The following is a 12,346-nucleotide window of genomic DNA, read 5'->3' as shown; positions in this document are numbered from 1 at the left end:
TATACAGGTGGTTACTCTCTAGGCTAAATACAACATCCTAGAGGTGCTGATGGTGTCATTACACTTCGCAGCAGAGTCGTGCACAGGTCTCATTTTGCAAACCCACACCCGCCATACTTAAAACCGCTACCAACCCGTTTTCCGACAGCAGCGCAAATTATATCCTGCACCTGAGCCAACCCGCTCTAAATTGATACCGACGCCCAACCCGCACCCTAAGTAAAATAAGACACATTAGATAGCCTACATTTAAGACATTGTTTATTGATTGCCATGCCATACAAACACGAGAAATTTAACTTTAGTTGAAAAGTAACAGTCTGCATGATGAAAACTTAATTGGTTTTCGCTCACAATAAGATAGCCTAATACAGTCAGCAAACACAGATCCAACGCAATTTCTAAAAATGAAAGTAAGCTAGAAATGCAGGCATATTTTTGATGATGTGTCACTAATAATGTTTTTTTTTTGTTTGCACATGACGCCTCTCAAAACCCAACCCGCGCTCTCCAAGCGTCCGACCTGATCCGCACCCCTGTCCAACACAGCACATTATTTTTCACCTGTTTCATCCAAATGGTGCAGGTCACCCGTCGGGTGCCCGCGGGTACCCTAACCCATGCAGGACTCTGCTTCACAGTAATCATTACGCATACTCATATGCAGTCTAAGCTAACACAAGCTAATTTTAGCTAACGTTGGCTAGCATGTCAAATAGGGCTAGTCAGTCTTACAGCGGCTCTGAGGCTAGTAAATCAGCACATATGAGAATGTAAAGTCACACATCAACTAAGCAGGTAGCTGCCTGACAATTGTAAAATAGCAAGGTGACCAGTAAAACTACAGCAGACAACTACCCCTGGCTAATTAAAAAAATGACTTACTTTAAGTTGCTTCTTCAGGTTGGAGATGGAGTCTTTGGACACTGAAAGGAGGTTGGTTGCTGGCAAGCAGAGGTTGCACTGCACAGTTGTATTTTGTTTCCCTTCTCTTTCTTTAGTGTGAAATGCTGTTTGAATTTCCACGATAGAAACGCATTCCTGCCCTGGCTCTGTTGTGCTGGCTCCGGCTCCACCTCTACCTGTAGCTCCTGCTCATCTTCTGACTCCATCGTAACTGATCATGCAAATAGTGCTAGCTCATTTTCATTCGTTTTCATCTTGGGGCTTCTGGGAAATGCATCGAGTTGCCTTAATTTATTTAGAGTGAATAAACTTGTGAAACAGAGAAGTACCGTCATGCAATCCATTGATTTCAACAATGTAACTGTATTCTGAATACCATATATTTAAATTGTAACTGTAACGGAATACAGTTTACATAATTTGTATTCTGAATACGTAACGCCGTCAATGTATGCCGTTACTCCCCAACACTGTCCACAGAACATCACTTTCTTGGCCCTTTTTAAACCACAATAACTCATATTCAGCATCTGACCCTGATGAAACATGTACAGTGAAGTGCAGACTGTCACTGGGGTCTCTGTCTGTGTCAGCCTGTTGTGGCTGTGCATAGGTTTGAGCCTGTTGCACAACAGATCTATTAATAGAACCTGCACCTGTGCATGTAAACCTCCACAGATAAACATACACCAACCCCTCTGACCTGTACTGCACTAACTATGTTATATCTTGCATATGTCTCACAATTTCTATGCCTAAATTACTGGCAGCCAGAGTGAGTGCCAAAGCACACATAGGGTTGTGATAATCCAATACATTTTATTGGACAACAGGATGAGACGATAAAGGAATGCTTAAAGGTACTGTGTATATCATCTCCAACTTTTAAATGAACTGGATCATTTTCTATCCCAGTTGCTCAAATTGCTCTCATAAACCTCCCACTCATGTTATTCTTAGACTTAGACAACTTTATTAATCCTTTTGGGAGGTTCCCTGTTTGGTTCTGGGACAAATTCTTTTCCCCCTATTACTGATTTTGTTGCTCCAGAATCCACCAAAAAGTTAACAGGTTGACTTGCGACATTTGCTTGGGCATCACTTTATATGCATCAAGCGTTAACACAACATAAGGACTCTTTTTGTGTTGCTGTTGTTGGTTGCTAAATGTTTGTGTATCAGTTTGTGCACTGGTGTCTCGTGAATTGATGAGTTGGCCGGATCACAACTTGTCCCCAGTTCCACTACTTGGAGTTGAGCCAGCAGACGCCTGTTGTTAACGTTTTCTTTCTTCTTTTTACTCTTTTTTCTGCCTGTCCTTCATTGTCTCTTTGGCATGTTTCTCCACATCATGCTGTCTTACAGCACAGTGTTCTTTCACATGCTCTAGAATATCAGTTCACAGTCACTGAATAAATCTGTCTCTCAGGTGTGTCACATGGGCCTATAGGAATAGCGTTGTTATCATCAGGCTGTGAACGCAATATACCACAAAGTCTTCATAGACTTTAGTCAAATGAGTCAGATAATTACTACTGACTCATCACACAATTGTATAAAAGCATCAGTGTTTTCCCCAAATCCATTCTGCGCTTAAATTTGGTGTTCATCATGGCCAACAGAGCCTTAATCACAGCTCTGAAGGGAGTGCCTTGACTCACTTATAATTATTGTAACCGACAGGCCATTCAGCTTCAACAAGACTCGATTTCAAGCTCATTTGGGACCTCGGCAAAAGTTTGACGTTGTGGTTGGCTTGTAATGTCCAATTAATCCTCGAAGTTGAGCTCTATATTCCTCTCCCCCACCTCAGTCACTTGTGAAAGACTCAATACTTCCTCCATATTCATCTGCAACCTCCACCAATGGCGGCTGCAGCAAAGTGTCAGGAGCGTGAAGAACCACCACCTGCTCTCCTCCGTCTCTCTGGAGCATCAGCCAACATTGTCGTATGCTATTGATGCTGCCCTGAATCTTTTGTAGTACCTGGCTGTCATTCAAAGCATTGCCTGCTCCCACAGGAGTACTGGTCTGTTTTGCATCTGGTAGCCATTCACCATATGTCTTCCAAACTGCCCTTAAGGGTGTACGCTGTCTTATACTTCTTTATGACATTGCATCATATTTAGCTTGATCTAACATGTCTTTACCCTTCCTCCTCTTTTAGTTCACTTAATGTTCTCATATTCTTCCTGGTACTGAATCCAGTCATCTCATGTCAAGTGAATCCCACTTCTGACACCAAACTGTTGTGGTAATTTCTGGAAAACAGATGACTGACCATAAGTGAGAGTTGTCTTTTCTGTAATCCAACACTTACAAGTTTACGAATCACCCATCATTATGAAATGCTCTGGTTGAAGGCATGAAACGCCTCGTGGTTTACTCTTAAACATGAACCTAAACCAACCTAAACGTACACAAATGCCTGTAGTTCATACATTACCTTGGCTCCAAGATGAGAATAAGACAAATGGGGTGGTAACATGAAAAACAAGAAAACAACCCAAACAAACTCCTTTGCACCAGTTCCTTCCTGCAGCAAAGCACCTCTCGTTAGATTTCGGAGTGGCAAAAACATTATGTTGCAGCCATTGGTGCTGTGTCGCAGCTGTGTCGCAGCTGCCATCAGAGGTGATCAACTGGAAAGGTCCTTAAACTTTTGGTAAATATGAATCATTTACAGACCCAAACATGTAAATACAGGTTTATTTACCAGAATTTTCAGTTGACATTTTGCTTTTTCTAGCCCTTTCTCTCAATAGTTTATACTTAAGGCCCCCAGGGACTCCAGACTTAGCCAATGCATTGATAAGGGTTGGAATGCTTCTAGATGATTAGACACACACTTATATTTTAAGCATCGTGATACCTGGAGTGTTGTCATACTTCCAGTTGCTCTAAGTGATTATTGGGTTTTCAACTCCTCTGAGCAAACATTATATTCCTCCATTAGAACCATCTAAAAAAAGGAAGGTCCCTATGGGCAGTCCACACAGTTGGACTTGGTGCTGCTTGTTGTTAAGGACCCAGCCTTTGACTTTGCTCTACATTTGACTTTGATAAATTAATGACATCTGATGACCTCCTTCCGCAGGTTGATGCGCATGGCAACATTCTCCTAACCAACCTAACCAGTGAGATGGGTGGAGCCGACATGATGGGTGCTCTCAATGACCCTCGCGCTACCATGTTCTCCTATGATAGCGCTAGCATACAATACCGCAAGCCCATGACCAGCCGGGACCTGTATGGACGACCGGCCATCGACCGGCCAATGGGCCACAAGAAGGGCCGCTTGCGGAGGAGGGCCTCTCAGCTCAAAGTCAAGATCCCCGACCTCACGGATGTCAACGCCATAGACAAGTGGTCCCGTGTCGTTTTCCCAATCGCATTCACCTTCTTCAACCTGGTCTACTGGCTTTACTATGTCCACTAGGATGGCAGTGGCAGGCCTGTGTGGCTCCACCATTGCTCCTGATATGTTAGAAAAACTACCTAGGTCTTGTACAGCGATGGAAATAGAGGATCATTCAGTCGGTTTGTATAAATCCTGTTTTGGAATGAGAAGTACTGGATGTCTTTTCAATGTAAATACAATTTAATATATAATATATAAATATATATATATATAAATCAGAGGTATACTTTATTAAAGATCCTATCACTTTTGCTGTACTCATCCATACAAAATAGATATAGATAAATAATATGAAAACAAAGACAGTAAAGGTATGGTACTGTATGGTATTTGCCCAAACTTGCCAAAAAGTCTTTGGTGACTCCAACATTAAGGGCAACGATCTTTCCTTTGGTCTATCTTTTGTTTCTTACCTTCTTTTATCTCACTTCTTGCATGTGAATGGAACACAACTTTTGTTTGCTTATAAAGTCAAAAAAAAACAAGAGAAAAGGAAGCCCAGTGCAAAACAAGTAGATAACTGAAACAGTTTTTACATGAACTTTTGACTAAAGTTCATTCGGTGTATAAACAGAAGAAGTTTGGTTGAATTCTATCATAATAAGGTAATTTTTATTTGGTTTAAGCTCAGTGCTCTGACTGAGGTTGTATAATTGTGTTGAAATCCTTTTGCACTGTAAACCAAACTCATTTTCCTTTCATTTCTGTACAAAAAAAAAAGCTTTGCATGGCTCTAATGAGCCACTCTGTACTATAATCATTATACTGTATGCTTTTGAACAATCATTGCATTTAAGGTAAGTACAGGACCGATGTTAATTGGAACTCCACTAATTTCTGAAAAACAATGTAGTCAAATTTGTACGTATGATATTCTCACAATGTCTGTGAGCATGTACAATGTAATTTTCTTCAAAAGAAATCAGGTAAAAAATGACAAATGATGTCACCACTTTCAAAATCATATTAAAAATGTCAAGCCCTGATAAAACACGCTGCTGGTGTTGAAACACCTGGTGTTACAGATTATTGAAAGTTTTTTGTCAGATACGTAAAGTTATACTGTACATAACTGTCAGAATTGCATTATAGCTTCATCCACCTCAGTGTGGTAAATTAAGGGGGAACTACGAGGTCAGTGCTACTCTAATGTATTTTCCAGTGCATTGCCTTTTTATTCAGTTTATTATCAAGGCTGATGTAGTCAGGGCTACAGATCAGTTGTGAAAACCCAAATTTGAATTCCTTTTTTAAAAAAAATATTTTTTCATTGATTCACAGTTGCAGTAAACAATATATCCAAAGAGAGTCACATTTTCGTTTTTCTGTATCCAAATTTGAATTTCTTCCAGCTCCAGTAAAATTGACAGGTTCAGAATAAATGTACACATGTCAAGATGCAGGTTGGTCAGGGAAAGATTGTGGTCACAGTAACTCAAAAGTTATCGTTAATTGCATGAAAGTTGAGCACACTACATGCTCATGTATGGGCATGTTAAGTTTATAACCTCTATAAGTTCTTCCTGCGTTGACACTTAACTTGAAATTGAGCCAAAATATTGACAAGCAAAATTGTCCAGTTTTTGGTCTAATGTCTAGGGATTTTTAGCCTAAACGTTTATAGCAGTTTACCATTGACAGGAGAGGCCCCCTTTGTGGTAGTCTGCTATCACACCCCCACAGGGAGATTAAGGCCCACGAGACCCTGTTTAAACGATCTAAGGCGCCTGGTCCGAAGTGAATGGCACAAGTATTTTTAGGGAATGTCCAACCCCCTTTTGCTCGTTAAACAGACAGTAATCTGGGTGTATTTAAATGTCTAAATGTATCAGAGCGTCATCTCCCATTCACTTTTAGAGCCGAGTGCACCAGGACCTGGATGTGAGCTATTTAACAATGGCTCTCGTCTTTGCTGAGGAACAGGGATATGGTCCTCTGCTGCTCGACACTCTGCCGCCACTGTTTCACAATCATCTGTCCCATCAGTAACTGTTTTGCCTGCATTTGTAAAAATACACTGATATTTAAGTTAGGACAAAAAGAGGAGCACTGCTGTGCCTCCCTCAGAGTGTCAAAGATCCCAGTCCACGGTTTAGGGTGAAGGGGTCATAAAAAGTATTGTGCTTTATCAACGGGTGGGATGCAGGTGGGTGAAATACATCTTTAATGAGGAAAAATATAAATTACGTTACTCGCAGGGATCCTCATTTGTGCTCATTTGTGCACAAAGAACAGAAAATAAATGTTCTGTGGTCCTCTACTCATCGAAATGTCTTATTAATTCATTTCAGAAAATGAAAGTAGAATTATTTTACCTCTGACAAGTTTATAACTACAGCGCTTAGTTTTGCTAAACGTGCCATAATATTTGTTAGGGTGACGTTGCTGCACAGACATGAATGTTGAAAATAACTGAAAGCAGACTCTCGAATCATTAAAGCAGAGATTATGCATGTTTTGAACCCACCTGTGTAGGCGCATCTTAACAATCTGAGTAATGCTCCTATAGATAGCAGGGAGACCAGCTTAGACCAGCTTTTGGTTGGTCTACAGTGCAGCCACTCTCTGCTCATCAAGACAGCAATGCGCCATCACCGCGCCTGACCACACATCATTTTAAGACCAACACGCCTAGAGGCGCACAAGTGGGCCCAAGTACATTTGCTGTTCACACAACATGGCGCTTACCATTTGCCTGACGGGCTTTAAGCTTTCAGCACTGAAACATACACAGATGTTAAAGGGTCACTTCTTTGGTTGTGGCAGGGTTTCTATTTTGGTCATAGTTTATTAAGTGTGTTTGTTCAGAGTCTGAATGTTCACAGTGGATCAACAGCGGAATTCTTTTAAAGGATAATTCCGGTTTATTCCAACGTGGACCTTATTTTTATACCATTGGCCATCATTCTATGATCTATGCTAACAATTTCTCAATTTTAATTAACCTCATTTTGATTGCTGCAATTTTTGACCGCAGCAGCTAAATTGCAACGGGTAAACACACACTTAGCGGTCAGGTGATCAGACATGACAACAAACAGCCCGTTCTCAGTCCCGATACGTCAAATACAGCAGCCTGGTCAATAGCCCTAGGCATCAAAGTTTGATGTTGTAGTTACCCTTGTAGCTTCAGAGCGAGAAGGTCTATGTAAGAAGGTGGATGGGGTGTTTTATTTGGGTTTTTCAGAAGATGTCCCCTCCAGAGACAGGAGTTTGCATCTTGTATGTGACACGAGTGATTTGTTTTAATTTATGTAATGTAACTATGTAAGTGATGTCATGCACGCAAAGTCAGTAGTAACATTATGTGTGTTACATCACTTTCAGTGCGTAACTATGTTAATTATTTAAACCCAAAAAATTATATTTTCCTAACCTAACCAAGTACTTTATTTTGCCTAACCCTTACCAAAGAGTAAACCACGCATGGACGTAACCACACCGTGACTATTTGACAACATTAATAAAATTGGAAGCATTCAGCACGCTTACTTTTGAAAGTGTAGTGTGCTGAACATTGTAAATAACAACATAACCACAGAGCCTTTATTTCGAAAGTCTAACAGGAGGTCACATAACATATTATTGCAAACTTAACTTTGAAGCTTAAGGCCACTGAACAAGCTGCTGAATTTGACAAATTGGGAGGGAGAACGTATTGCTACAAACTGACTGTGATGCAGATTATGAACAAAATCACGTGGTTTCTTCACAATGTAAGCTTTAGGAAACTTGTCCTTTAAAACCTGTCTCTTCGAATGTTCCCACCGACCCGAATAGTTGTCAAATGTGAGAATAATCAATTAATAAATCTAACTGGTTAAAGTAATATGTTATTTCTTTCTCTAAGATTCCCCAGTTGCAGACAAACTGTTACAGTATAGTGATGGTAACTGAATGGTTAGGACAAATATGTACTGCTTGTCTTATCAGGGCTTTAAACAAAAAAATAACAAAACCAGACAGGACACAATAGTAGCAGTGTGCTCTTTCCTCATGGCTGAATATTGTGCCTTTACCAAGAATCTCAATATTTTCACAGGGTTTAACTTATCTTCTATCTAGCGAGTAGAATTTAAAACAAATCATCTTGTACTTTTTTTAGATTAAGAAGAACAAGGAGAACCAGAAACAGAAGTGGACTCTTTACAATCTCTTCTGAGGCTCTAAAGTACCATTATCGAAGCATAGAGTATAGTAAGACATTCCAGCATTACGATGACAATCTTTTGAATTCAATGCTGAAAAAATCTCCTGCGAGGCAGGTTTCCATGCTGTCAGTGCTGCTGTTACTGGGCGCAGCAGTGCGGATGAACAGGAGGTGAAAAAATAAAGAATAAAAAAAAAATAACTTGGCTTTCTTCACAACAAAGGACCCAGAGCAGATGGACACATGTTTTCTGTGGACGGACAAGCTAATGGACGTCCTGAACAACTGGCTTGCCCGCAGGCTGTGGAGGGGGAGGACATGTTTTGGACTCTTATTGTGTAAAATTACTGTACAATTTTTCTCTCATGCTCTATATGTGCTCTCAAGGGGAATGGGGTGTGGGTGTGTTTGCGTGTGTGTGTCTTTCTGCTTGTTCACAGGCCAACATAAAGACACTGAGCAGGAATGATCTTTGTGTTTGTTTGTACGTATGTGTGGCTGTCACAGAGATTGAGAGACGGAGTGAGAGGGAGCATATGGATGCATGTGAAAGGGAGAAAACACAAAATATTTATTTGTGTCAACTTATAGAGACTTCAAAGAATAGAGTTTAAATAAAATGCTGACATCTATACCATATATAGTGTATTTTTGCCGGCGTATCAAAAAATATGTATCAGAATATCTAAGTATGTTTTATTTTGTTTTGTTATTTTTGTTCCTCAAAACCAATAAACACACTGAAGATGGCCAATGGGTTGATAATAGGAGCCTTACAAAGTGATGTGGCCCCACAGGCTCCCTACCACACTGGTCCAGTCATGATAATATGAGCCTCATCAAGATAACATTAAATTCAGAGGTAATACCAAGCTAATTTCTCTACAAGTACATGAAAACAGTGGACACAGCCGGTCCATTTTTAATATGGCATTCAATATGTGCTCAAGTTATAGGTATATCATCACATGCAACCAAATCTTGCAATGTATATTTCTGCAAACCATGAATATGTTGAACCTTACATTTCTTTCATTTCATTCAGCTTTAGGCTTTCTTCAGTCATATTCTCTGTTTGTTGTGACAACGCTGTGCTGTTGGTCTGCTTAGGTTTGGGGCAAGATCACAATTTAGTTAGGGTTTGAAAAAGATCATGTTTTGGCTTAAAGCAAAACTCTCGCCAAAATGCAACCTAGGCTGTTTTTGTGAATGTATATGCGTCAACTCTTCGTGTAAAAGCATAACTACGACAAAAGAGGCACTTTTAAGATTTACCGTATTTTCGTTTTTGGGTCAAACTCATTTTGAATGGGAGTGCTACGGGCACTTTAGCGATAGCATCAAAATCGCTATCTTTAAAACACTAAGCAGGCTCGACACAACATTAAACTTTGCTCGTAGTACCACCAGGGTCTCTACACATGAACACGAGCATTGATAACATTGTATGTGTATGTGAGTTTACTTAAAAGAAAGTTTTTGAACTACTCACATCAGTAGTTGCTTGTTCCGCTCACTGCTGTCCTGCCAGCCGAGAAGTATCGATCTCCGAATGCGACTTAACATGGAGGAGCGTTAAGGTGGAACGCTACCGTCCTCCAGCAACAACGCGACACGATATCTCACGTGACTTTTCCGGCTTTTGATTTTAGCATGGTTCTTACACGAGGCTCCTTTTTCAACTTCAAGGTCAATATTGTTTTTTGCTAACGACAAAACAACGAATTATCAGTGCATTTATATGGAACTAAGCTTTCGGAGTGGTCCACATTAACACATTAAACTTTAACAATGAAGTGAGTTTGGCCCGAAAAACGAAAATACAGTACATTTTAAAAGTGCTGCTTTCATCGTAATTATGCTCTTACATAAAGGTTTGACTCGGGTACATTCACAAAAAAAGCTTAGTTTGCATTTTGGGGAGACATTCGCTAAAAATACCTGGTTCTGTTGCCACAAACACTGGTGAAAATGTCCCAAAGTCTCATTTTTTTTGCCACCTCTGATTGTGGTCTGTCTCAGCGATCAGATCTCAAAGGCGCCCTCAATGCTTCTTGGGGTGTACGTAGAGCTGTGAGATCGGATCACTCAGGATGGACGTTGATATCAAGTCTGAACAGCTTTACTATATGCCACAGCCAGCTGTTTGGAATTCTCACTGCATTGAATATACGTGTACATGTAGTTTTTGACTGGCTCAGCTCAGCTGGGAAAAGTGTATTGATTCCTGTTAAAGCATAACCTACTGTGAGATCATTTCCCTGAGAACAGAAAAATGCACAAATTCTTTAACTATAACCACTTTGATTCAGATCTGGCTCTGCGTCTTTCCTATCCAGCTGCACACTGCTGACTTGCGGGACCATTGTCTTTATAGAGACTCAAGGTCTGGAGGGAAGCTGCTACGGCTGGAGGAGAATGCCATTAGTCCAGTTATCATGTCCGCTGTTGACAGCAGTGCGCATTCTCATGATTAACGTGAACCTCTGGAGTGAAGAAGAATGCCATTAGCACATTTAGCATGACTGTGTCTGTCAGCAGTTGTGCCATTCTCATTATTAATCAGGCCGGCTGTCTAATCGTCTGGAAGGCCACAGCCTGGACACAAATGTCACCATGCTGTGACCTCTCTGCTTTCTCTAAGATCTAATTATTTTAGTTCTCAGTTATTTATACCCAAAGTAAAGATGGCTGCAAATAGTGTCTCTGACATGAAACACGTTTTTCTTGCTGTAATCGTTCCTCCTGATCATACTAGCCGTTCACAGATCCCATCAATGTGCTTCTAATGTAAGCCATGGGGCACAAACGCCAAACACAGTACTCATTCTGTGGAGAAAAATAAAGTCCAAAGTTAATCTTAAATTACATAGAGGTTTTAGCAGTGAGAGTCAATCAAATAAAGCGCAGATCTTCTGAAGTTAGTTTTCTCAGAGTCATTTCCCTTGTGTTTCCTGGCTGAGCTGCAGTTGAAGAGTATGGCTGGTACTCATACGACTAACTAAGGTGTGTTTACAGCTCTTAGGGAGTAACACTGCCTATGTGAAAAAGAAAAGGCGCTTTAAACCATTTGTGACTCCAGACGAAGCTGCGTGTAATCTGATAAATTGTCTCCGGTAGCTAAATCGCATTGTGGGTAATGTAGACGTTGGGCTTTGAAAGGCAGTCCAGTACAGTTTGAGTAAATGATCTAATGGTCAAAATCAAAGAGCAGATCCAGAGTAATCACCGTTTTTTACTACAACCATTCTTCTTTGTTTTCTAAAACCCAGTACTACATTACCCACAATGCAGTTCACAAAGCTACTGAATGACATCACTGGAGGCAATTTATCAGATAGATTATACCATTTTTTCCCCCTGCATTCTCACACATGCAATAGCAGTCCCTGAGAATTGTAAATACAATATGTGGAGTGTATAATGTGAATAATGAGTGACTATGTAGATGTATAAGCATGGCAGTTGGTTTAGCAGTCTGGCTGCAGTGCACTGAAAAGAACAGTCCTAAGCATGTCTCTGCAGCTCCACACAGGTATAATCGCAGGCTTCTGATTCATGTCAGATCTTGTATTTGCCCCATTTGTATATAACAGGTGGACACAGTCATCGTGATGTCACCAGTAAGTTTATGAAGAGCCAGAATGAAGCAAATTGTTAAAGAAAATTATGATTACCAAACATCAGGTATTACCTTAAAAGAGAGGAGGAGCTTATTCACTGGAATATAGAACTAACATTTGGTAGGAAGAAACTGACCAAACTGCACTTAAAGGAGTCTTTAAGTTGTGTTAATCTTAATCTGCCCATAACAGTTTTTACTGGTGCAGAACTGACTGTTGTAACTTTGTAAAAATGAACACAAGCAA

General features: G+C 40.4%; 1 protein-coding gene across 1 annotated transcript in view; it reads left to right on the top strand.

The window, feature by feature from the left end:
• The window catches only part of gabrb1 (gamma-aminobutyric acid type A receptor subunit beta1), a 58,370-nt gene extending 49,139 nt beyond the window's left edge, over window positions 1-9,231 (top strand). Inside the window, exon 9 of the mRNA XM_030444036.1 lies at window positions 4,004-9,231. Coding sequence (XP_030299896.1) covers window positions 4,004-4,345 — 342 coding nt within the window. The 3' untranslated portion in view covers window positions 4,346-9,231. The remainder of the gene's footprint in view (window positions 1-4,003) is intronic.
• Window positions 9,232-12,346: the final 3,115 nt, after the last annotated feature.

Source organism: Sparus aurata, chromosome 16 (genome assembly GCF_900880675.1).
Source record: "Sparus aurata chromosome 16, fSpaAur1.1, whole genome shotgun sequence".
In the NCBI taxonomy this organism is placed as follows: Eukaryota; Metazoa; Chordata; class Actinopteri; order Spariformes; family Sparidae; genus Sparus; species Sparus aurata.
This window is presented reverse-complemented; position numbering and strand designations above follow the sequence as displayed.